Source organism: Arvicola amphibius, chromosome 7 (assembly GCF_903992535.2).
Source record: "Arvicola amphibius chromosome 7, mArvAmp1.2, whole genome shotgun sequence".
NCBI classification, from domain to species: Eukaryota; Metazoa; Chordata; class Mammalia; order Rodentia; family Cricetidae; genus Arvicola; species Arvicola amphibius.
Genome location: NC_052053.1, coordinates 102,400,587 through 102,422,644, shown reverse-complemented (window position 1 = coordinate 102,422,644; position 22,058 = coordinate 102,400,587). Strand labels below are relative to the sequence as shown.

Below are 22,058 nucleotides of genomic sequence, written 5' to 3'. Positions count from 1 at the left end.
TAGCAAGGAAGGTAAAAGCTACGTGCATCTTAGCTCTGGAGAGGACCAAGGAGTTGAGACTGTAGGGCCCACTCAGAGGGGCCAGGAGGCTGGGGCATTGCTGCCTGAACTCCAGCTATGCAAGGGTTTCTTTTCCCATTCTTGAACCATTCACAGACTTCTACATAAATGTTAGCACACAGCAAGGGGATGATTTCAAAACTAACTCCAAATGTGTAACGTCCATATATAATTTAGCTTAAATATGTGAAATACAATGTTTTATTTTTCTTAGGTTGTTTTTTCTTATATTACACTCAAACTATAGTAAATTTTTTTATTGCAAAAGATAACTTCTCTCAGCTGAAGCTGAGTTAAGAGCACTGACTGCTCTTCCCGAGTTCAATTCCCAGCACTTACATGGAGGCCATACCTTCTGTAATTCTAGTTCCAGGGAATCCAATGCCCTCTTCTGGTCTCCAAGGGGATCAGGTACAATCATACATGCAGGCAGCAAAACACTCATAGACATACCAGAAAATACTTTTTTTTTTTTTTTTAAAAAAAAAAAGGAGTCCTTTTTAAAAAAAGATAACTTCTGAGGACCTGGGGATGGATTGGTGAATCAAATATTTTCTGCACAAACATGAGGACCTAAGATGTGGTTCCCAAGTAAAAGCCAACAGTGAAAGCAGCATGTACCCATAACCCCATGGTGGGGAGGCAGGGCTGAGAGAGGGAGATACCTGAACAAAGGCTGGGCAGTCTCATCAGTGAGCCCCAGTTCACTGAGAAACTGTCTCAAAAATGAAGGTGGACAGCCATAGAAAACACACCCAGTGTTGACCTCTGGCTTCCACACATGTGCACATGCATCCCTCACAAACACACACACACACACACACCCATATAGCATCTTTAATATGGCCCCGTGTATACATATATACAGAGAGAAAGAAATGGGAACATAGATGAAAGCACGTCTGTGCATACATATATATGGATATATCCATAAATCGATTCTCTAACTCCATCCCAAGAGGACCTGGTGCAGGGATCTTCCAAGAGCAGTGAGACAGGAGCGGTTTTACCACTCCCATTTTCCAGTAAGGGGAATCAGGGTTCCATGAAACAACAGCGTATTTCAGAACTAGGGCAGGTTACATGTACAATGAGCCTGAAACATTTTGTGCTAGGAAAGAAAGCCATGCCCAAAGAATTACAGGAACATATTGAAAAGACAGGAATCAGCTTAAGGACTCCTACTGGCCAGTCTGAGATAATGTGAGCCTCAAAAAACTAATGATAGCAACCCAATGCAGGAAAGAAGAAGCCGTAAGTCATACTGATACAGATTAATTCATTGGCTTAATGAAGAATGCCATTATTTACTTAGGCTCAAAAGCTTTCCCAACAAAAACATTCATTACAAGGGGGAAAAGGGAGTAATTTTACAGAATGGATGTCTAGTTGCTAGTACCTTAATCAACTAGTCAAAATGAGGCCACTAGTAACAGGACAAATTGAAATCATGCACCACTTGAGAGGCGCTGATGAGCACAGCAGCGTCTCTGGCTATCCCTGCTAATCATGCAAACAGGGTCTAGGATGAAAGAGCAGACAAAGCCAGAACGGGAACGTTATACAAGACGGAAGCTTCAGTCTTCCAAAGTTTCATGATAGTGAAAATAACGCAAGCTCTGAAGGACAGAGACCAGAGACACGACACCTAAACACACAGTCAGTTCCCGATCTTGAGCCTTGTGCTAGGGAGGGCAGTAGAACACCTCCAAGTCTGAGCGTTAGGTGGCGGTAGTGTGTGTGTGCATGTGTGTGCGTGTGTGTGTGTGCGTGCGTGTGTGTGTGTGTGTGTGCGTGCACGTGCGTGTGCTGTGCGTGTGTGTGTGCGTGTGTGCGTGCACGTGTGTGCTGTGCGTGTGTGTGCGTGTGTGTGCGTGCACGTGCGTGTGCTGTGCGTGTGTGCGTGTGTGTGTGTGCGTGTGTGAGCTGCCCAGCTGACAACCATTTGACAGTAGCGTGGCAGTGGCTATGTGTTCAAGTATTCTGAGTGATGAAGCATGTTGACAACATTGCCCTACACAGTTCTGGGCAAAATGTTTTTTATATCTTACATACATATTTTAAGTATGAGATTCATTAAAAACAAAGACAGATGGTCGCGCCCATCTGCAATCGCAGTGCTTAGGAGTGGAAGGACTTCACGGCTAGCCTGGGCTACATGGCAGTAAGACTTTCTCTAAAAATATAAATAGCTAAAAGTTTCCATTGGCTTTCTTGAAAAATGTAGCTTGCTGTTCACTCAACTGCTGTAGCGCAAGTAAAAGAAGGATCCAGGGTTCAAAGTCATCTTAAATTATGTATTTTATTGTTTTTTTCAGGACAGGGCTTCTCTGTGTAATAGCCTTGGCTGTCCTGGAACTCACTCTGTACACTAGGCTGGCCTCAAACTCAGAGATCCGCCTGCCTCTGCCTCCTGAGTGCTGGGATTAAAGGCGTGCGCCACCACTGATTGTGAGTTTCAAGCCAGCCTACTCTACACAGTAAGTTTCAGGAGAGCTTGGTTATCATAGCAAGAGTCAAAACAAAACTAATTTGTAAAAAGACATAAACCGTTTCCTGATATGAAAACAATGACAAAGATTCCCCTGGGTCTGCAGGACCGCTGTGGGTTAAAGACCTTGATGTATAAGCCTCGCAAACTACATCGATGCCTAGAGCTGGCCGCTAAGCTCCATAGCATGCTGTGGTATGCAAGTACCTGAACGCATGCACACATGAATACATGCACACATGTCTGTAAGATGCACAATAATACTTTTTAAAATAAAAATAGCATTGACGAGATGGCTCAGTTGGCCCTAGATCCACATGGTAGAAGGAGAGAACCAATTCCTGCAAGTTATCTTTTGATTTCCACAAACTGGCCATGCTACACACGCACATACACACACAAATAAGTAAACAAATTAACAACACACACACATAATAAAGAAACAAATTGACAACAACAAAAGCTTCCTTTAGGCAGAGGTTGGCAAATATCTATGAGTTTGAGACAGCCTGGCTACATAATGAATTCAAGGACAGCCAGGACTAGCTACACAGTGAACCCTAGCAAAAAAAAAAAAAAAAAGAAGGAGGAGGAGGAGGAGGAAGAGGAGGAAGAGGAAGAGAGAGAAAGAGAAGGGGGGGGAGATAGAAAGATTTCTCCCAAGAGATCTCATAGGTTTAACACTTTCCTTAATTTTTAAGAAGGAGAAATTATATACTGAGTGATTTTTTTTTTATCTGAAATCACATAAGCTGAAAAGCACCTAAATGAAGGGCTAAACAGACTGAAGTGTCTATGCATCAGGATACAATGCTTTCAACAGCACAGCATTGCAAAACAACAGCTTACAGTAAAGGAAAGCAAACACAAAGGGCTATTCACCCCTCCCCCAAAAACAAACAAACAAACAAACAAACAAATAAATAAATAAATAAAAGTCTCATGTAGCCCAGGCTTTGGTCTTGCTATGCAGTTGAGTATACCCTCAGACTTCTAATTTTTTTTTCCTGCCTCCACCTCCCAAGAAAGGAGATTGAACCCGGGGCTTCATGCATGCTAGCCAAACACTCTAGCTCCAGTCCCCACCCAGTTGTATACTTTATGATTCTCTTACATGACCCAGTAGAGAAGACAAACCACAGCGACAGGAAACAGACCAGCTGTTCCACCAGCCTGGGGAGCCAGTATGAAACAGGAAAGACTGTCAGCTGAAAACATCCAGGTCTTTATTATGGTGCCAGTTATATATGTTCAAAACTTAGAAACATGAATGATATAAATAGGGAAATTTTACAGTGTGTAAGTTATATTTCAAACTACAATTCCCTTGAAACCAGGCTGTGCTGTAGCTCAGTTTGGCTTGGAACTCTCTTCATAGCTGATCCATCCATATCTGCAGCCCAGCTCCCATGTTTCAAATCAATGAAAAAAAAAAACAAAAGGTTTAAATCAACAAAATATGAAAAAATATATTTTAGAGATCAATACACTTGGTTTTTTTCAATATGCCAAAATGCTTCTTTTTTCAATTAAATAATAGCATGTAAAAGTCAACCATTACAAATTAAGTACAAGTTTACATAATTTCCCAGTGTCAAAAGACCTAAAATTTAAAAACTATATTTAAGACTATCAGTGCTGATAAGATTTGACCATTTTATGATTAGATATTTCTGCATGTCAATCGTAAAGTCAACTTGGGAGAGCCAGAATCTGGAAGGGCTTAAAGCCAGCTATGCAGTGAGTTCAAGGCCAAGTCGAACAGCTTTGCAAGGCCCTATCTTTAAAAATAAATCAGAGCCAATGGGATACTCTCAATACTATCAAGAACTTGGTAAGCAAAACAAAGCTGTCACGGGTCTGAGGGGGCTCATTTGTTAGAGTCCCTGCCTCCCATCCGAGGTCCTGGGTTCCCTTCTCTGCACTACACAAACAGGGACATGATAGCACACACTACACTGTGAGCACAGCCAAGTGGTGGCTGGAGGATCAGAAATTCAAGGTCATGCATTCAAAGTCAGCCTTGGCTACCAGAGACCCCGCCTCAAGACAAAACAGCAAAGCTCATTCACATTTCACTAGCCAAAAAAATCATTTTTGTGCCTTTCTGAGAAACAGTTAATAAAAACTATCAAGAATTTTAAATATGAAACCAGTTAAGGTTGCTCATATATGTACTCCAGGCACTTGTGAGGCAGAAGCAAGAGGTTCAGGAGTTTAAGGCTATCCACAAGTTTGAGGCCAGCCTGGGCTACATGAGAAGATGACCAAAAAGAAAAAAGAAAGAGTGGGCAAGAAGGACTTTAAATATTGACATGACACTCTGACCTTACCCGTCTGTTCTAAGACGACATCAAAAGGAACCCATTTTCTCAATGTTTTATAAACAAATACAAACAATAAAAATAACCGATAATATCTTCAACAGCAAAGATAAAGCAATTAATCTATAAGGTTGAATGGTAACAGTTGTGAGAATGGCTTTTAGGACGTCAACAACAGAGAAATTCTTGCCAACCAAATGATGTGAACAAGAACACAGGGCTGGGGATAGGGTTCGGTCAGTCAGCATAAGGACAAGCTTAAGACGGTTAGTCACACAGCATGAGAGACCCAAGTTTGATCCCCAGCACCAGTGTAAAAGCCAGGGACATACCTATAACACCAGCACTGGGGACAGGAGGGACCTCTGTAGCTCCCTAGGAGGCAACTGGCCCAGTAAGAAACCCTGACTCCAAAAATAAGATGGAGAGCAATGGAGAAAGACACCCAGTGTTAGCGTCTGATGTCCAGATGGGCATGTATACACACTCACACATATGCACATGTACCTGAACACACACACAAATATGAAGCTCTAGGCATACACAGTATGAGCCCAATCCTTTCTACAAACTCATCTTTCAAGAAGCTGCTGCTCTCCAGCAGTGAGCAAGAGCCATTGCTTTGTGTTCTGTGGCACACAACCTAATCCACGGCTCCACTAATGTTTCTTGAAAGAATGCCAATAGGAAGTAGAATTAAAAGAAAAAGCTTTTTAAACTAAGGTAGGCGGTGGCACACACCTTTATTCCCAGTACTTGGGAGGCAGAGGCAGGTGGCTTTCTATGAGTTTGAGGCCAGCCTGGTCTACAGAGTGCATTTCAGGCTAGCCAAAACTCTGTCTCAAAAAACAAAAACAAACAAGCAAAACTATGCCTTAATTTGGACCAGAAGTGACAAGTAGGCTCCCTCCATGACCCCTTCTCTGTGCTCCATAGCCCAGGAGAGAAATGCAGTATTTGGTGCCTGGCAGCTCATTATGTGACAAGTTCAGCAAGGCCACTACCGATAGGATGCCCAGCGCCACACAGCCGCCAGCGCACTAAGACCTGGGCAAGCAGTTTACCAAACAAGCGAGCAAGGAAAGCTGAAAACTAGGAAAGCCTGTGAAGGGTTAAAAGCTACGCTGTGAGTTGGGGGCATAGCATAGTTGGTAGAGGGCTTGCCTTGAACTCATGAAAAAGCCCTGGGTTCAGTCTTGGCTAATAATGGGTTCAAGGTCAGCCTGGGCTACCTGGGACCTTGTCTCAAACATAAAAATAAAATCTAAAGTTAAATGCAATCAACCTCTGAAGTTACTGGTGTAACATGCTGGCCTATCTGAGACCATTTTAAGAAACTAAGCTGCAATTTTCAATTATTGCAAACTACTTATGCCAAAGATATAAAGAGCACAGTGAAAGGGTTGTCTGGGCCTTAAACAATTGTTTGGTCACGAATTTTTCTTTCCGCGTGCTTAGAATGTGGCGTCCTGGCTGATGAGACAGAAAAGACTAACGAGAGGGAATTTTATTGTCAACAAAGGCGGCTAAATTCTCAAGGTCCACAGATATTCCCAGCTGCCATGTATTTCCTACACAGCAAATGAGGACAGTTTCTTTTTAAAGGACATAGCTGCTTGGAATAGGTCAAGAAGTGATTCTGGAGCCTCAGCAAGATACAGGACTCAAGGGCCAAAAAGGGTGATTCAGTCGGGAAAGATCTGGCTTCAAAAGCTGAGTTCGAGTCCCCAGTACCTATGTGAAAAGTGAGGCAGGGTGCTGGGCTCTAGAAGCCCATCTGGGGAGGAAGACATAGATCCGTAGAGCTCGGTGGACAGATAGTCTAATCAAATTAGTGAGGTCTAACTTCAGTGATGGACCTTATCTTAAAAAGTGAGGTGGGGCCGGCAAGACAGCTCAGCTGGTGAAAGTTACTGCCATTTCACCTGGAGACGCGAGTTTGCCTCTGACCTGTACACTCAGACCATTACATTCACCCCTCCCCCACACACGTGCAGACATTACGACGCACACGTGCAGACATCACACACATATAATAACGAATACCTTTAAAAGTTTTTTTTATGTCTATGGGTGTTTTGCCTTCATGTATGTCTGTCCACTACATGTGTGCAGGGCCCATGGAGACCAGAAGAGGACATCAGATTTTCTGGGACTGGTGCCACAGATGGTTGAGAGCTACCATGTGGTGTTAGGAATTGAACCCAGGTTCTCTGGAAGAGCAGCCAGTACTCTTAATCACTGAGCCGTCTCTCCTGCCCCAGTGAATATTTTTGTTAGAGACTAGCTCGGGCTATGTAGAGTTCCAGGCTAGCCTAAACTACATTGTCAACCCAAATGAAAACAAGCAAGCAAACAAAAAGCTTTCAAATCTGAATTTCAGAAATCTGAATTGCTCTGACTATATAGGGGGAACCAGATCTGGCTTTCTGATCTATTGCTGCAGTGACCACAAATAAAAATACTTAACGAGGGGCTGGAGAGATGGCTCAGAGGTTAAGAGCATTGCCTGCTCTTCCAAAGGTCCTGAGTTCAATTCCCAGCAACCACATGGTGGCTCACAACCATCTGTAAAGGGGTCTGGTGCCCTCTTCTGGCCTGCAGACATACACACAGACAGAATATTGTATACATAATAAATAAATATTTTGAAAAAATACTTAACGAATGTATTCCACCACTACCATTCTCCACAAATACGATTACTGCCCCGGAAAGGAGACAGGGTGGTGGTAACACCAGGACAAACAGGAGGGCCCTCTGTACAGGGTACACATCAGGGACACGTAGAGAGATGGCTCTTCACCTTCATGCCAGTCCCCAGCCTTCGGGTATTACTGGTGCTTCTTCGCTTCCGGTAAAATGCCCTATTAATCTAGAATTACCAATGGACAAGATAACTTGTCACTTTCACACCAATATCCCCCTGTGTTGGTATTAATTAGCTGAGAACTGGGCACTGCAGTGTGGGTAGGAGAGAAACTCAAAAGGATCGCTTGAGAGGAAGCTGAAAGGGAGAGGACAGAGCGGACAGAACAGAAAGAAGTCAAGAAGAAAGTGACTGGGGCTGGGAGATGCCCATGAATCAAATGCATACAGACTCGGATACAGACCCCCCAAGCACCTAGGTGTCCCTGCCTGCAATCTCAGCATCAGGAGGCAGACACAGGAGGATTCCGAGAACTTGCCCCCAACACACTCCAGGTTCAGTGAAAGACACTGCTAAAAAAACAAAGAGCTGGGCAGACGGTTCAGTGGTTAAGGGCACTTGCTGCTCTTACAGAGGACTCAGGTTCAATTCCCAGCACCCATATGAGAGCTTACAACATGCTGAAATTCCATTTCCAAAGAATCTGATGCCCCCCTTTGGCCTCCTGGATACCAGCATATAGAGACACAAACAAACGTGCTGGTTAGACCTTCATACTTATAAAGTAAAATAGTATTTTAAAAATAAAGATTGAGAATAGAAGAAAATACCTCATGTCTATCTGTAGGCTCCATACATATGCATATGAGCTCCTACATACACACACTACACACATGCAGCACACATGTACATGTGTTCTGCGACACATACACATGTGCATCCTTCGTGCACATGCATCCTTCCACACACATGCACATATATATACATGCACTCCTCCATGCACATGCACCCTTCCAAACACACGCACATATGTATACATGCACTCCTCCATGCACATGCATCATTCCACACACATAAACAATAAATATCTGTTGTCCTCTTTTTTAATGGTTACTGCCTTTTAAGTTACAGCTATCCAAGTCAGCAGCTGCAATTTGGCCGCTACCAGCAGTGGTTCGGCGGCAGAGGCCACTGCCTTGAGGAAATTCTGTTCCCTCAGGTACCAACTCTTTCAAAGCTACTAAAAGAACGTATCTAAATCTCTGTCCCACTAAAGAACTCAGGATCCAAAGATTGAGGTAGAATCCTGCTTCCCAGAGAGACTGAATAGCAAGCAGCTCACCTGCTCCCGTTTCTCACGAAGTCCTCGTGCTTTTTCTCGCCCCTCCTTATAAACCCTTCTCCACCTGGCTCCTCCCTACCACTTCCTGTCAGCTAGTTGCTGACGCAGCCTCCTGACTGCAGGTGAATTTTATTTAATCAAACACATCTTTGCATCATTAAACAAAAGTTCCAGAGCATAAACAAAAGTAGCACACCTTAAAATAATTTGTTATATTCTATAACAAATATCTTTAAAACTAAGTGACTTCAGTGTATCAGGGCTGGAAGGAGAGGTGACTAATGAGGGAGAAACAGCAAAGACTGAGCAGCCTCGAAGCCAGGTGCACACAGCTTCAAGGGTATTAAAAATGTTATTAAACAAACAAACAAAAAACTCGCAGGCTTTATGAGTAAAGGCACCTACTGCCAAGCGTTATGACCTAAGTTGGAGTCCCAAGACTCACATATTGGAAGGTCAGAAATGACTCCGGCACATTGTCCTTATCGTTATATGTATGCGCTCCCCCAACACACACACAATAAAAAGATGTTTTAGCAGAAACGCATCATGAACAAGTTTGCACCAAGTAAACAACTGCCAGCAAGGACTCCAGTGAAGGTCATGGAGATACTCTAGTGCCAGACTAAAAACTGGGGATTGCAAAGGCCATGCCGCAAGTCTAAGGACGGCACACTTCTCAAAGTCTGCTACAGTTAATTCCTGATTCCTGACCGTTCCCATAAATTATATTTATTCTCTTTCCTTCAGGAGCCAGCCTACCATCACGCCATAAGCATGCCTTATATTAAACCTAAGAAAATACAAAGACAGACAGACAGACAGACAGACAGACAGCCTTCAGAGCTCCTAGTGAGTCCAGTTTATTTTTTTTTCTCCAAAGCATTATCTTTACAATGTGGTAAATAGATATTGTCCCTCCTTTTCTACACCCCCACTCCCTAGTTAGGTAATGTAAGGAAAAACTGACCCCTATAAAACATGCAGTCCGAGGACCCATACACCCCCACTCAACCCACTCCCTAACACGCATGTTCATCTGAGCTGCTCAAGTTCATGAAGTGTACCAGCCAGGCCAACAGTGACACTTCTATCAGGTCATCTCTGCAAAGTGGCTTGCCAGCCAGCATGTGAAAACTGAAGTAGTGGTGTGTCATGGTCTTGTACCTTGAATGCTTCTTTTAAAAAAGGCCTTACATCCTTCACACGACCAGACGCCATAGTGATACCCAGATGCATAATCGCTGCAGACCGCGCAGAAGTGAGCATCCCTCTTTGAGTTCGGACTCGTAACAGTGCTGGCATAACTGCCCCCGCTAAGCTTCCTTTTCAGTGTCTCTCTGGGGAAGCAGAGAAAACAGACATCGTAAAAGGGCACGAAAGAGAGAACAAGGGCTTTCCAGAGATGGATGGATGGACGGACGGACGGACGGATGGACGGACGGACAGACAGATAACATGAACTTTGCCAAATGTAATCTCTTTGCCTTCCAGAAACCTGTCATCAGATCACAGAGAGCCCAATGTGGGGGCTGAATGGCATTTGAGGACGTTGGCAGTGTGCACAGGTCCTCAGGAGGCTGAAGGAGATGGCAGCTCAGTAGTTTTAAGGATTAAGTGCTCCTCAGAGGAGCATCAGGGACAGTGGAACCCGCCCCCCTAGTTACTGATTTTGCCACATGTTTCTTCTGGGAAGGGAGATAGTAGAGGTCTGATTAATTTAGAAATGACAGAAACCTTCCTGATGGTAAGTTTGTCTAAATATTAGCAGGACTTTAATGAGAATTTAAGAGGTTATGAAAATGTCATCCTTTAAACAATAAGTAAGTGAAAAGTATTTATCGTAAGATGTGGCCCACAGTTTTTATATTTATCATACCAATAAATAAAAAGATTAAGAAGAAAAACTTTAATTACTGTGTAATATTTTCTCAAAGGTTGTTTTGATGTGGTTTGGGGCTCAGAGGTGCTGGGTTTTGGGGTTCTGGGGTGGACCCAGAGCCTCACAAAAATGAAACACACCCCCTAGCACTGAGATGGACGCTCCAGCTCCTATTTCCTCTAAGTTTTATGACAATGTCTGAAAGCAATGCTCTTCTTATTTATTTTTTGAGGCAGAATCTCTCTAAGCAGGCCTGGCTGTCCTGGAACTCACTATGTAGACCAGGCTGGCCGCAAACTTTGAGATCCATTTGTCTTCACCTCCTGAATGCTAGGATCAAAGGAGTGTGCTACCACACCCTGCAAGCAATGCACTTACTAGTCGGCGTGTCATAACTCAGTACTCTTCTTCCAGAAATCCATTTCTTCCTGCCACTTATTCATACGCCATTCTCTCCCTCTACAGTCACTGTTAGCACCAAAAGTCTTACAAATGAGACAGAAGTAATCTGTCGCTTGGCCATGCATTTGGGGATCAGTTTGTTTTGCTCCTACAGTGAGTTCCTCCTTGATCCCTAGAAAGCACCGCCTGGGCTCCTCACTATGGCCTACTCCCATTATCTTTCCTGGCGCTGCGTGGCTACATCGCGGAAGTTGTAGTGCTACCGTGGTGACTTTCATCCTGGAAACAATTTGTCATCAACAGTGAGTTACCCATCATTTGACAGTAAGACTCTAATCTGACTGTAAGAAACAAACGAATGAATGAACAAACATTTAAAACCCAACACCTTCACCAATACCCAACTGATTTAAGTTTGATGACTGTTGCATAAAGAGAACATGCATTACAATGTACTTTCTCCAAATACCCATCCATAAGCACAGCTTTTTAATAAGAACTAGACTATCAGAATAGGACAGAGCAATATGTCTCCGGTATCCTAAGCAAGTGACAAAATAAAGACCCTGTCTACCACATGTCTTTCTTCTTACTAAACTGGGAAGTGAGGATCATGCCACCATCCATGACTTAGATGAAGACAGGGCTTTACCTGTTCACAGGTAAGGTGTGTTCTAGTGATCTTGCTTCATACCAAGGACTCTTTTGAGGCTCTGCATACAGAAGCGATGACTGACAATGGGCCGCTAAAGGAGAGAGGTGTCCAGAAGCTGGCCATAGCACATTTGGGCTTGTGGTCTGTCGAACAGGCCCGCCTTCCAGGCTATTGGTGCTGCTGGGAACACTATAATTTACTACAGCTGGACTGTAGAATGCCATTGCTGAGTATTCGTGGCGGTTCTCCACATAGGAGGAAGGGATATAGATGGGGCCATGCTCCAGTGGCAGGATGGACTGGCTACAGTTGTAGGAAGCAGGGGAATTAAGGCTCGATGGTGAGTTTTTGATATCCATGTCTTGAGCAGGTAGCAGCTGAGAAGACTCCTTGTGGGAAGGTGTACAGACGGACATTGTGTTCTCAGAGACTCAAGGGCAGGTGTAATAGCTGCAAAGGAAAGCAAACAATGTTTAGTTAGTTCACCCTACAAGAGTAACTGAGAAATATTCATTTTAGCTGGAGGCAATGGTGCTTACCTACAATCTCCAGCACTCAAGGAGGCTGAGGCAGGAGGATTTCTAGTTCCGGGCCTGCTTGGGCTACAGAGTGAGACACAGTGTCAAAACAGAAGAGAAGAAAAGAGGAGAAGAGAAGAGAGAAGGCGGCTGGAGAGATGGCTCAGAGATTAAGCTGGCTCTTCTTCTAGAGGTCCTGAGCTCAATTCCCAGCAACCACAAGGTGACTCACAACCATCTGTAATGAGATCTGGTGCCCTCTTCTGGCCTACAGGCAGAATATTGTATATGTAATAAATAAATCTTTTTTTATTAAAAGAAAGAAAACAAAGAACTTGGGAATGGGAATATAGTATAGATGGTAGAATACTTGCCAAGCTCGCACACAGAACAGGAGGCCTTGACTTTGATCCCTAGCATTGCATAAACCAGGGATGGTAGAAGAACTTTGTAAACCCAGTATTCAGGAGGTAGAGGCAGAAGGAGCAGAAGTACAGGTCATCCACTTGTCAGGAGTTCAAGATCAACATGGGTTATATGATACTATAGCTCAGAAAAAGAAAAAAACGGGGCAAAATGACTCAGTGGGCAAAAGTGTTTGCTGCCCAAGCCTGATGATGGGAGTTCAATCCCAGAACCCAGGGTGGAAAGTGAGATTGTCTGAGAGCTGTCCTACAGAGGTGAACACATACCACAGCGCCCCTGCGCCCACTCTTGCTCTCTCTCCTTTCTCTCTCTCTCTCTCTCTCTCTCTCCCTCCCTCCCTCCCTCCCTCCCTCCCTCCCTCCCTCTCTCCCTCTCTCTCTCCCTCTCTCTCCCTCCCTCGCTCTCTCTCTCTCTGTCTCTCTCTCTATCTCTCTCTCTCTCTCTCTCTCTCTCTCACCCACACACACACACACACACACACACACACAGGATTTTGTCAGTCTATTGCCTCTAAACTTTAAAAGCAGCCTTCAATATAGGATTTATATTAAAAAATAGAAAAAAGAAAAAACAGAATTTCTATTAAGACCAAAGTGAGCTCAGTAGAGGGAGCAAAAGAGACACCATGGGACAAAGGCTAGCTGCAACTGCTGGCCATGGCAGGCAGTATGAATGTGAGAATCCAGGGTGGATCTCTTGGCAGCCTTGTAGTCGGTGTGGCAATGGCCTTTCCACAGGCATCCCTCTGGACTATGACCCAAAGGCTGAACTCTGTAGAGTCACCCATTGCACAAGCCTCGCCACCCTGACAACTTACCTGCTCTGAAGGCCTTCTGCCCTTGAGGGAACCCAGATTCCCACTTTGTTTGCATGACTTGGTTTCTGGCCGCCAACCACTGAACTGCACTTTAGAGGGGGGACCGATGGCTTAATCAGCAACCCTAGGTCCTTTAAACCCGCAGACATCACAGCGAGTCATGTCTGCGAGTCAATAGCCAAACCTCACCTTGTCCAGCAAGCTCTAAACTCCATCAGAGTTGGATATTCTCCAGCGTGGGTACTCTCCCTCAGCGCTAAGGGGCCGAAAGAATCTCTACAAAGTTCATTAGGTTGTTTTATGTTTTTTGAGATAGGGTTGCTCTGTGTAACAACCTTAACTGTCCTGGAACTAGCTCTTGTAGACCAGGCTGGCCTCAAACTCACAGAGATCCACCTGCCTCTGCTTCCCAAGTGCTGGGATTAAAGACATGTGCCACCACTGTCTCTAGCAAAGCAGACCAAGTGTAGATAGATACTTCAGGGATTTTTGTTTTGTTTTGTTTTGTTTTGTTGGTTTTGGTTTTTCAAAACAGGGTTTCTCTGTAGCTTTGAGGCCTGTCCTGGAACTCGCTCTGTAGACCAGGCATCTACTCTGGCCTCGACCCAGAGATTCACCTGCCTCTGCCTTCCAAGTGCTGGGGTTAAAGGCATATGCCACCACTGCCCGGCCTTATCTCTTCTTATAGTTAGTATTTCTTTGTATTAAACTTCCCTTGTTGACAGTATCATATAACTCTATGTTCTGATTTGAGCAAGACTGCGATACCAACAGAACAAGCAACCCAAAGATTCAAAGGTAGGGGAAATCTGGTGGGTTATAATGAGGTCCTTTGAAAGAACAGCAAATGTTCTTAACCACAGAGCCATCTCTCAAGGCCCAGTCCTATCTTAACCCACCCCTCACTGTAGATTTCAGCTCTGTGATCATACTTCAGTGCGCTGTTTGGCTGTATCATCGGAGCATGTCTGATGCTGCCAAATCCTTAACCAAAACACATTAAAGTGCTTTAAACAGGGCACTTCCTAACAACTGAGAGCAAAATAATAAGCTCTTGACATGCATAGCAATTGTATTTATACATAAAATATGGAGGCAATAATTAAAATTTAAATTCCTTGAACATTTAAAAAAATAAAAAGTCAAAATAACAGATCCAATTGGCAAATAAAAATTATGTCCAAGCCGGGCGGTGGTGGCGCACGCCTTTAATCCCAGCACTCGGGAGGCAGAGGCAGGCGGATCTCTGTGAGTTCGAGACCAGCCTGGTCTACAAGAGCTAGTTCCAGGATAGGCTTCAAAGCTACAGAGAAACCCTGTCTCGAAAAACCAAAAAAAAAAAAAAAAAAAAAAAAAATTATGTCCAAAAATGAGTATGGTCACTACCTTTTTAAAAGATTTTTTTATGTATTTATTTGTGTGTGCACATGCACATGTGTGTATATGTACATATATGTGCAGGTACAAGCACCTGTGTACACCCATGGAGGCCAGAGGAGTTGTTGGGTGTCCTCCATTATCCTATGCCTATGCCCACCTATTCTTTCACTCCCTAAATCTAGGTCTCAAGTTTTTCTCTGCTAGGATGCAAGCTCCAAACCCTAGTCTCCTATCTCCATCCCTCTTGAAGTTGAGATCACAAGCATGCATAGGATATGTAGCTTGTTACACCGGTGCCGGGGTTAGAATTTTGGTTCTCATGATTGTGCTTTTAGTCACCAGGTCACCTCTCCGGGCCTGCCTTTGTTTGTTTGTTTGTTTGTTTGTTGAATCAGTGTGTCGCGTAATCCAGGCTGGTATTGAACTTGCTATGTAATTAATGATGACCTTGAACTCTTCTGCCTCCCCAGGTCTGCAATTAAAGATGTACACAACCATACCCAGTGTATGTGGTACTGTGGAGCAAGCCCAGCTTCATACATGCTGGACAACCTCGACCGACGAAGCCACATCCCCAGCCCTTGATGACCTCTCTATATAGAGTATCACTGAGTGACCCGGTACGGTGGCACACACCTGTACTCCTAGCACTGGAGCGGCAGAGACAAGAGTTAGAGCTGCAAGTGGAAGTCCAGCTTGTTCTGCAGATTTAGTCCCAGGCCATCTAGAGCTATGCCCCGTGAGCCTGTCCAGTAAACAAAAACAAAAAGTCAACCAACAAATAGGCAAAAATGCCACCAAACTTTTTCAGAATAAGGAGCAATTCTTTCTCTATAAAGAACAGACACAGTAGTCTGAACTGTCACATGGAAAATAATTAAATTCAGGAAATTATAAGCCAAGAGAACAGTAAAATTCAAACAAATCTGAGAAACGGACTTCAAGATGATACTGTTAACAAAAATGTAACTAAATGTAAATGGTTTGATACAATGTTAGCCTTGTGATCAAACAAGATCTTTCTGAATCTACAGGGTCTTAAGTTTTCATTTCCAAAAGCAATGTAGTTAACACTTCAGCGTCCCAACTTCAGCAGACTCCACATAGCAACCATCAGAAAGCTTGGCTGTGTTTTCTTCTCACCAGGCCTCTTATTTAAGATTTATTTCTTCTTATTCTTCTGTGAATGAGTGGTTTTGCTCGTGTACGTCTGTGCACTGAGCGTGTATCTGGTACCCAAAGAAACCAGAAGCTCTCCTGGAACTGGAGTCACAAGCAGTTGTGAGCCACCAGGTGGGTGCTGGGAATTGAACCCTGGTCTTCTGAAAAAGCAGTGAGTGCTTTTAACTACTGAGTTATCTCTCCAGCCCTTCATCCAGGCCTTCTAAGACATGTGAAGTAACTGGATTGAGGAGATAACTTAGTTGGTATTATCAGTCTACAAATATGAAGGTCCAAGTTCAATACAAGACTCTACATGAAAGGCTTCACAATGGTCCATACCAAGCCAATGAGCGACTCCATCTCAAAAAACAAACAAACAAAACACCAAGGAGGAGACAATGAGAAGGCTCAGTGGGTAAAACCACTTGCTTCCTAAGCAGACTGAGTTTGATCGCCAGAACCCACAGGAGAATATGAGAAAAGTTATCCTCTAACTTCCAGATGCACAGAGTCCTGGCATGAACATCCCCACACTCTCCCAGACATCATGCCTACATACATACAATAATAATAATAATAATAATAACAACTTAAATTGGGCTGGACAGATGGCTCAGGGGTTAAGAGCGCTTGCTACTCTTTCAGAGGACCGAAATTCAGTTCCCAGCACCCGCATCACGTTGCTCACTACAGCCTACAACTCCAGCCCCAGAGGACCTGCCACCTTCTGCAGGCTTCCACAGGTACCACATGCTTATGCACATATATGTACATACACATACCCCTATACATAAATAATAAAATATTTATTTATATTTTTAATTTTGCTTTTTGAGATAGAGTTTCTCTGTGTAGCTTTGGAGCCTGTCTTGGAACTCACTCTGTAGACCAGGCTGGCCTCGAACTCACAGAGATCCACTTGCCTCTGCCTCCTGAGTGCTAGGATTAAATGTGTGTACCACTACCACCCAGCTTAAAACACTTAAATAATAATTTAAATTAATTTTTTTTTCAAAATGGACAGTACCTGAAGAAGAGCAGCAGCTGAGGTTATCCTCTGGCTGGCACATGTGTGTACATGCACATACATGTGCACATGTATACCCACACACGTCCATATACACAAAAAATAAGGAACAGTCCCAGGGAAAGACATGAACTTGAAAAAACGCTTTCCCTTGTTCAGGTGTATATGAACATAAAATTTAAAAACAACAGAGAACTGATCCCATCGTCCCTTTTCCTCAGGCACACGCCATGGAAAGGCAAGTGCCAAGATCACATAGGCATCAGCCAGCTGCCACGACAATGTCACCTAGACAACAGCGAGCTCATATGCTAGCGTTATCACCAGTCCATTTCTGCAGTTTTTCTACAAAGACCCAGCCCACACGGGATGGCTGAGAGCCACTGCGGGAGGGCGGCTGTCAGAACTAGGCTCGGCCTTTGGCTGAACAGCTTTCGATAGGTCCAGATTCATGTCGCATCTTGGATAACTAGTAGCACAATCACTGGTAACAGAGCTTTTCTTCCTAAATCACAGCCTCGGAGAAGCTTTTGTACACTCAGGGTTATGCATGGCGTGCTAAAGTACTAACTGGGAAACACATTTTGGATCTCAAGCTAAAAAAAATAATAATAACTTTTTAAAAACCCCAATATTGAAAGTGGATTCTTTTTAATTGAGCTCTACATTTTTCTCCACTCCCCTCCTTTTCTCTCCTTCCTCTTCTGCCCTCGCCCATGACCCCCACACTCCCAATTCACCCAGGAGATCTTTTGACAGTGGATTTGCGGAGAAGGAAAAGGTTGGCCCGGAAATAACACGGCATTCCACGAAGAGCAGACAGACTTACAAATCCAGCAAAAGGAGAGAAACGATCACCAGCCAGCCTATGTGTATTCATTCATGTGTATCCTGGCCCAGTGGACAGAACACAACACTTGTTTCCAGCCTCCAGCTCCTAGACAAACCACATAAACTCCTTGAACTTTCATATCCTTTTCAACAGAGGTGAGAAACATTGTGGGATGCCCCTTTTCACGGTGCTCCAAGGGAGAAAGGAAGTGGCATGTGCTAAGAGCATTCTGCTAGGTATCAGAGGGTGATGCCAGCCCGCTGACACAACACTGGGCACGCCTCTCACATTGGTCAGGATTCCCAGACAACTGAAGATCAAGTGATTTCTGACCATGAAATCTTACTTCTGAATTTTACTTTTTAAACCTGTGTTTGACAGAAGCCCACCACCACAAGCCGCCCAGACAGCAGGGCTGCTAGGAGCCTGTCTGCTCTCTCTCTCTCTCTCTCTGTGTGTGTGTGTGTGTGTGTGTGTGTGTGTGTGTGTGGACAAAATGTCACCTCCCCTGAGTGAGGCATCCTGGGCCTGCAGATGGGATAACTTTGACAGGTCACCATCATTTTCCTCCGCCTGTCCACCTGCCTCCTCCTCCCTAAGCATTCTAATCAAACACTCCAGTTTATACTCACCAGAGAGAATTTCACAGATAAGAAAAATACACATAAATGCATTTCTCTTCCAACTCCTTTCTTCTCTAAGACAAGATCTCATGTAGCCCAAGCTGGCCTAAAAGTTGCTATGTAGCCAAGGGCATCCTTAAACTCCCTGATCTTTCCGCTTCTATATTCTGAGTTGTAGGATAATAGATAAGAACCACCACGCCTGATTTGTGTGATGCTGTGGATGGAGGCCAGGGCTTTGTGCATTTGTGTCAAGTTCTCCACCAACTGAGCCACATTCCTTTAGGAATATCTTTTAAGCATCAAGCATTCTTGTGTGTTTCTATTTAGCAATTACTACCTTCATATGTATCTTTTCCAAAGCAAAATATTAAGGTCCTCAATAAATTTCATATTAGGAACCAAGAAAATTTACTCTAAAATAACTGACCACTAATAATTGACTTGCATACAACTCTTTAAAACTATATGTATATCTTCCAAAATGAGAAAAAGCTAATCCTTCTCTATCAAAATTCTTAGAGTGGTATTTTTTTAAAGCTTAAATTCAACTGTCTGTAAATAATACTGTAATAAGCATAATTTTTCAAGTGTCTATCACAATGTACTAAACACCGAATTATGAAATCTAATATCTAAATATTTAGTTTTCAAGGGCTTTGCATACAATCAACAAAAACTTACCAGCAAATGATTGCCTCAGAATTTTATGTAATCACTTTCTAATACATTGCATAAGATGATTTGGAACATCAACTAACATTTTATCATGAAATATATTTTAAGGCATTGCCTGTTGAATTACAGTGTTTTAGTCTCCACAAGGTACATAATGTCTATTAAAGGCAAATTATATATTTGATAGGTTGAATTTAGTACTAAGCTTTACCTTTTTATATGAAGAATTTTTCGACATTTCTGAGAAATGTCGAATCTGAGTAGATCCATTTGGGCTCCTCAAGCTCACCCTGAAACAGTCCTATGTGTGCTTTTTGTTTATTTCAAACACTTATACATCTTGAGTAAGGCTTAAGTGTGACTTCTAACACGGCTTTTCAAACAAGACTTTCAGATTCATCTAGAAAACTTCTGAACATAAAACAGAGTGAGCCCTTAAGTTTCTTCTTTAACACTTGGTGATCTTTTCCTTCCGACAGAACGCCGGTTAGAGCAGTGGTTCTCAACCTTTCCGGTGCTGTGACCCTTTAACACAGTTCCTCGTGCTGTGGGGACCCCAATTATAAAATTATACCACATAAAATGCTACTTCATAACTGTAATTTTGCCAAAGTTATGAATCGTAATGCAAATATCTTGGGGGATAGAGGTTTGCCCAGGGGTCACGACCCACGGGTTGAGAACCACTTTGTGGGCTTTCTTGGGAAAGAAAGCGCTTTAAGTATCTGTCACACTTTTCATTGTCCCCATAGATTCGTTAATCTTCCCCTTCACTTTTCAAATAGCTACACGGAGAGAGAGGATCATTACAGCAAAAATGAAATTTCAAGTGAAATGCTCATACACACACACAAAAGACCACTTGAAATACAACAAAATTCCGTCCTCCTGTTGTGCTGCGTGCCACACCAGTCTGCCTTCTAAAATGTAAGAAAAATCATCAAGCTCTCTTTCTGAACAGAGCTCCGCTCAAATTCAAAGTTTTGTTTTCCACACACAAAAACAATATTCGCCTGACCTAATTTTCCACTTCTGCTCTGAAACAGTCACCAGAGGTAACCGTGAAGAAGCAACAGTTAGCTTCCTCGCCGGCACATAAGAGAGATCGGATTTAACAGAGCTCAGCCTATCCGGAAAGGAAAAAAAAAATCTATTTCTGCCACGACTAAGGATTGCCAATCGACTCATTTTCAAGCTATGACACCTGCCTGAGACAGGCACATCCTCTCTGGTCCACGATGCTTGGGCAAGAAGCATCATCATTTAACCCACTGCCAGGAACCCACGGAATTTTCCCAGGAAAATTCCCAGGATTTTCCCAGGAAAACCACGGGGATTTTCTCTTTATAAAAAGACATTTATAGTCACACAACCAACCCAAATGTCAATAAAATTTGTGCTCCCAGGAGTGTTCGAGACAGTCGCATCCATCCCGCGGCCCCTTTATTGTTCTAAATATTGCTGGCTTCCCGTTGCGGAGATCCGCACCGTCAGGGAAACCACACTCTGCGCAAAAGGGCACTTACCTGGCAGGTAAACATTCTCTTTTTTGCATTCTCTACGTGCAGACACGTGCTTTCCTCGGTCCCCGCGCGGGACTTGCAGTTCACTAGCTGTCGCTCAGCCCTGCGGTGGCTGCCAGACTCTACTCAGAGCGGATGCCAAGGATGCCAGTCGCAGCACAAGCAGCTTCCTCCGGGCCGGGCTCCCCACCTCCTCTACTCCCGGGAAGTTTCAAGAGGTGGTTCTAGAAGCCTCGGAGGAGGCAGGGACCTGGGAGTTCGTTTCAGAAAGACCAGCAGCTGCAGAGACTGCAAAGATTACCCACGACTAACGGCGTTAGTTCGTCTTCCTTTTAAAGACGGTGAAGAGGGAGTGGGTGGTTAGCTAAAGAACCCACGTGACCACGATCCCGGAGCCGGAGATCTCCCGCACTCCTGCGCTGCGCCTCCAGATCCACTGGATGTCCGCTTCCAATCATCTCAGGGTCACCCACTAGGGACACCCCCTCCCTTCCCAAGAGACTGACAATGGAGGACAGAGATAGGGCCAGAGAATGGGCATTCTGACCAGGTCCCCAGGGATTCTGGAGTTGACAGTGCGGGTCCATACTTGATCCTGACTCCGGACTTTGACCGACGTGGGTGTCATTAAATGCTTAAGTCTGACAGCTATTCTTGAGAAGCATGGTCCAAGCCCTGGGTTCGGGTAAAGCATCGAAATAGGAAGTAATAACGGAATAATGAAGCCAGATACATCCCTTTGCAGGAAGGGTTAGCTTGAGCCCCCAGAAAGGCAAGGCCACCGGCTCATCTATCAGAATCTGCCGGCTGGGCTGGGGTGGGGAGAGGGAGGGAGGGAGGGAGGAAGGAAGGGAGGGAGGGAGGAAGGAAGGGAGGGACGGAGGGAGGGAAGGAGGGAGGGAAAAAAGGTATTGGATTAGGTCCAAGATCCCCGTGCCTCCTGGAATTCACCTGGAGAAAATCCGCCCGCAGTTTTACTGAGTTCCTCCCTCCTTGGCGGCGAGAATCTCTGGCGCCCCCTGATGGCAACCCCGATTTTCCCAGATCTACGTTGTCAGCCTTACCACCCACCTGGAAGTGGCCCCACTATGCAAAGATTGCCATCCTATCTTAGTCTGTGAGAAACAATTGGCTTTAAGGCAGTCATTGGTGACAAAGTTAAAAGGAAAACAAACGACCCGCAGGCCAACTTGGTGTCACATGTATACCTAATTAGTCATCAAACCATCCACAGGCATCCAGGGGACTTGTTTACGAAGGGTTT

The 22,058-nt window shown here is 44.1% G+C and overlaps 1 protein-coding gene across 6 annotated transcripts in view; it reads right to left on the bottom strand.

Moving 5' to 3' along the window:
• Esr2 (estrogen receptor 2) overlaps window positions 1-22,058 on the bottom strand; it is a 66,181-nt gene that overhangs the window by 30,344 nt on the left and 13,779 nt on the right. For 3 of the 6 annotated variants that reach the window (XM_038338210.1, XM_038338214.1, XM_038338215.1), the window contains exons 1-4: window positions 20,798-21,473; window positions 15,584-15,692; window positions 11,804-12,256; window positions 10,035-10,207 (exon numbers count right to left, since the gene is read on the bottom strand). In XM_038338210.1, the coding sequence (XP_038194138.1) occupies window positions 10,035-10,207; window positions 11,804-12,222 (592 nt within the window). In that variant the 5' untranslated portion in view covers window positions 12,223-12,256; window positions 15,584-15,692; window positions 20,798-21,473. Of the gene's footprint in view, window positions 1-10,034; window positions 10,208-11,803; window positions 12,257-12,345; window positions 12,405-15,583; window positions 15,693-20,797; window positions 21,474-22,058 lie in introns of those variants that run through there. The other 3 variants (XM_038338211.1, XM_038338213.1, XM_038338212.1) reach the window with 3 other exon arrangements.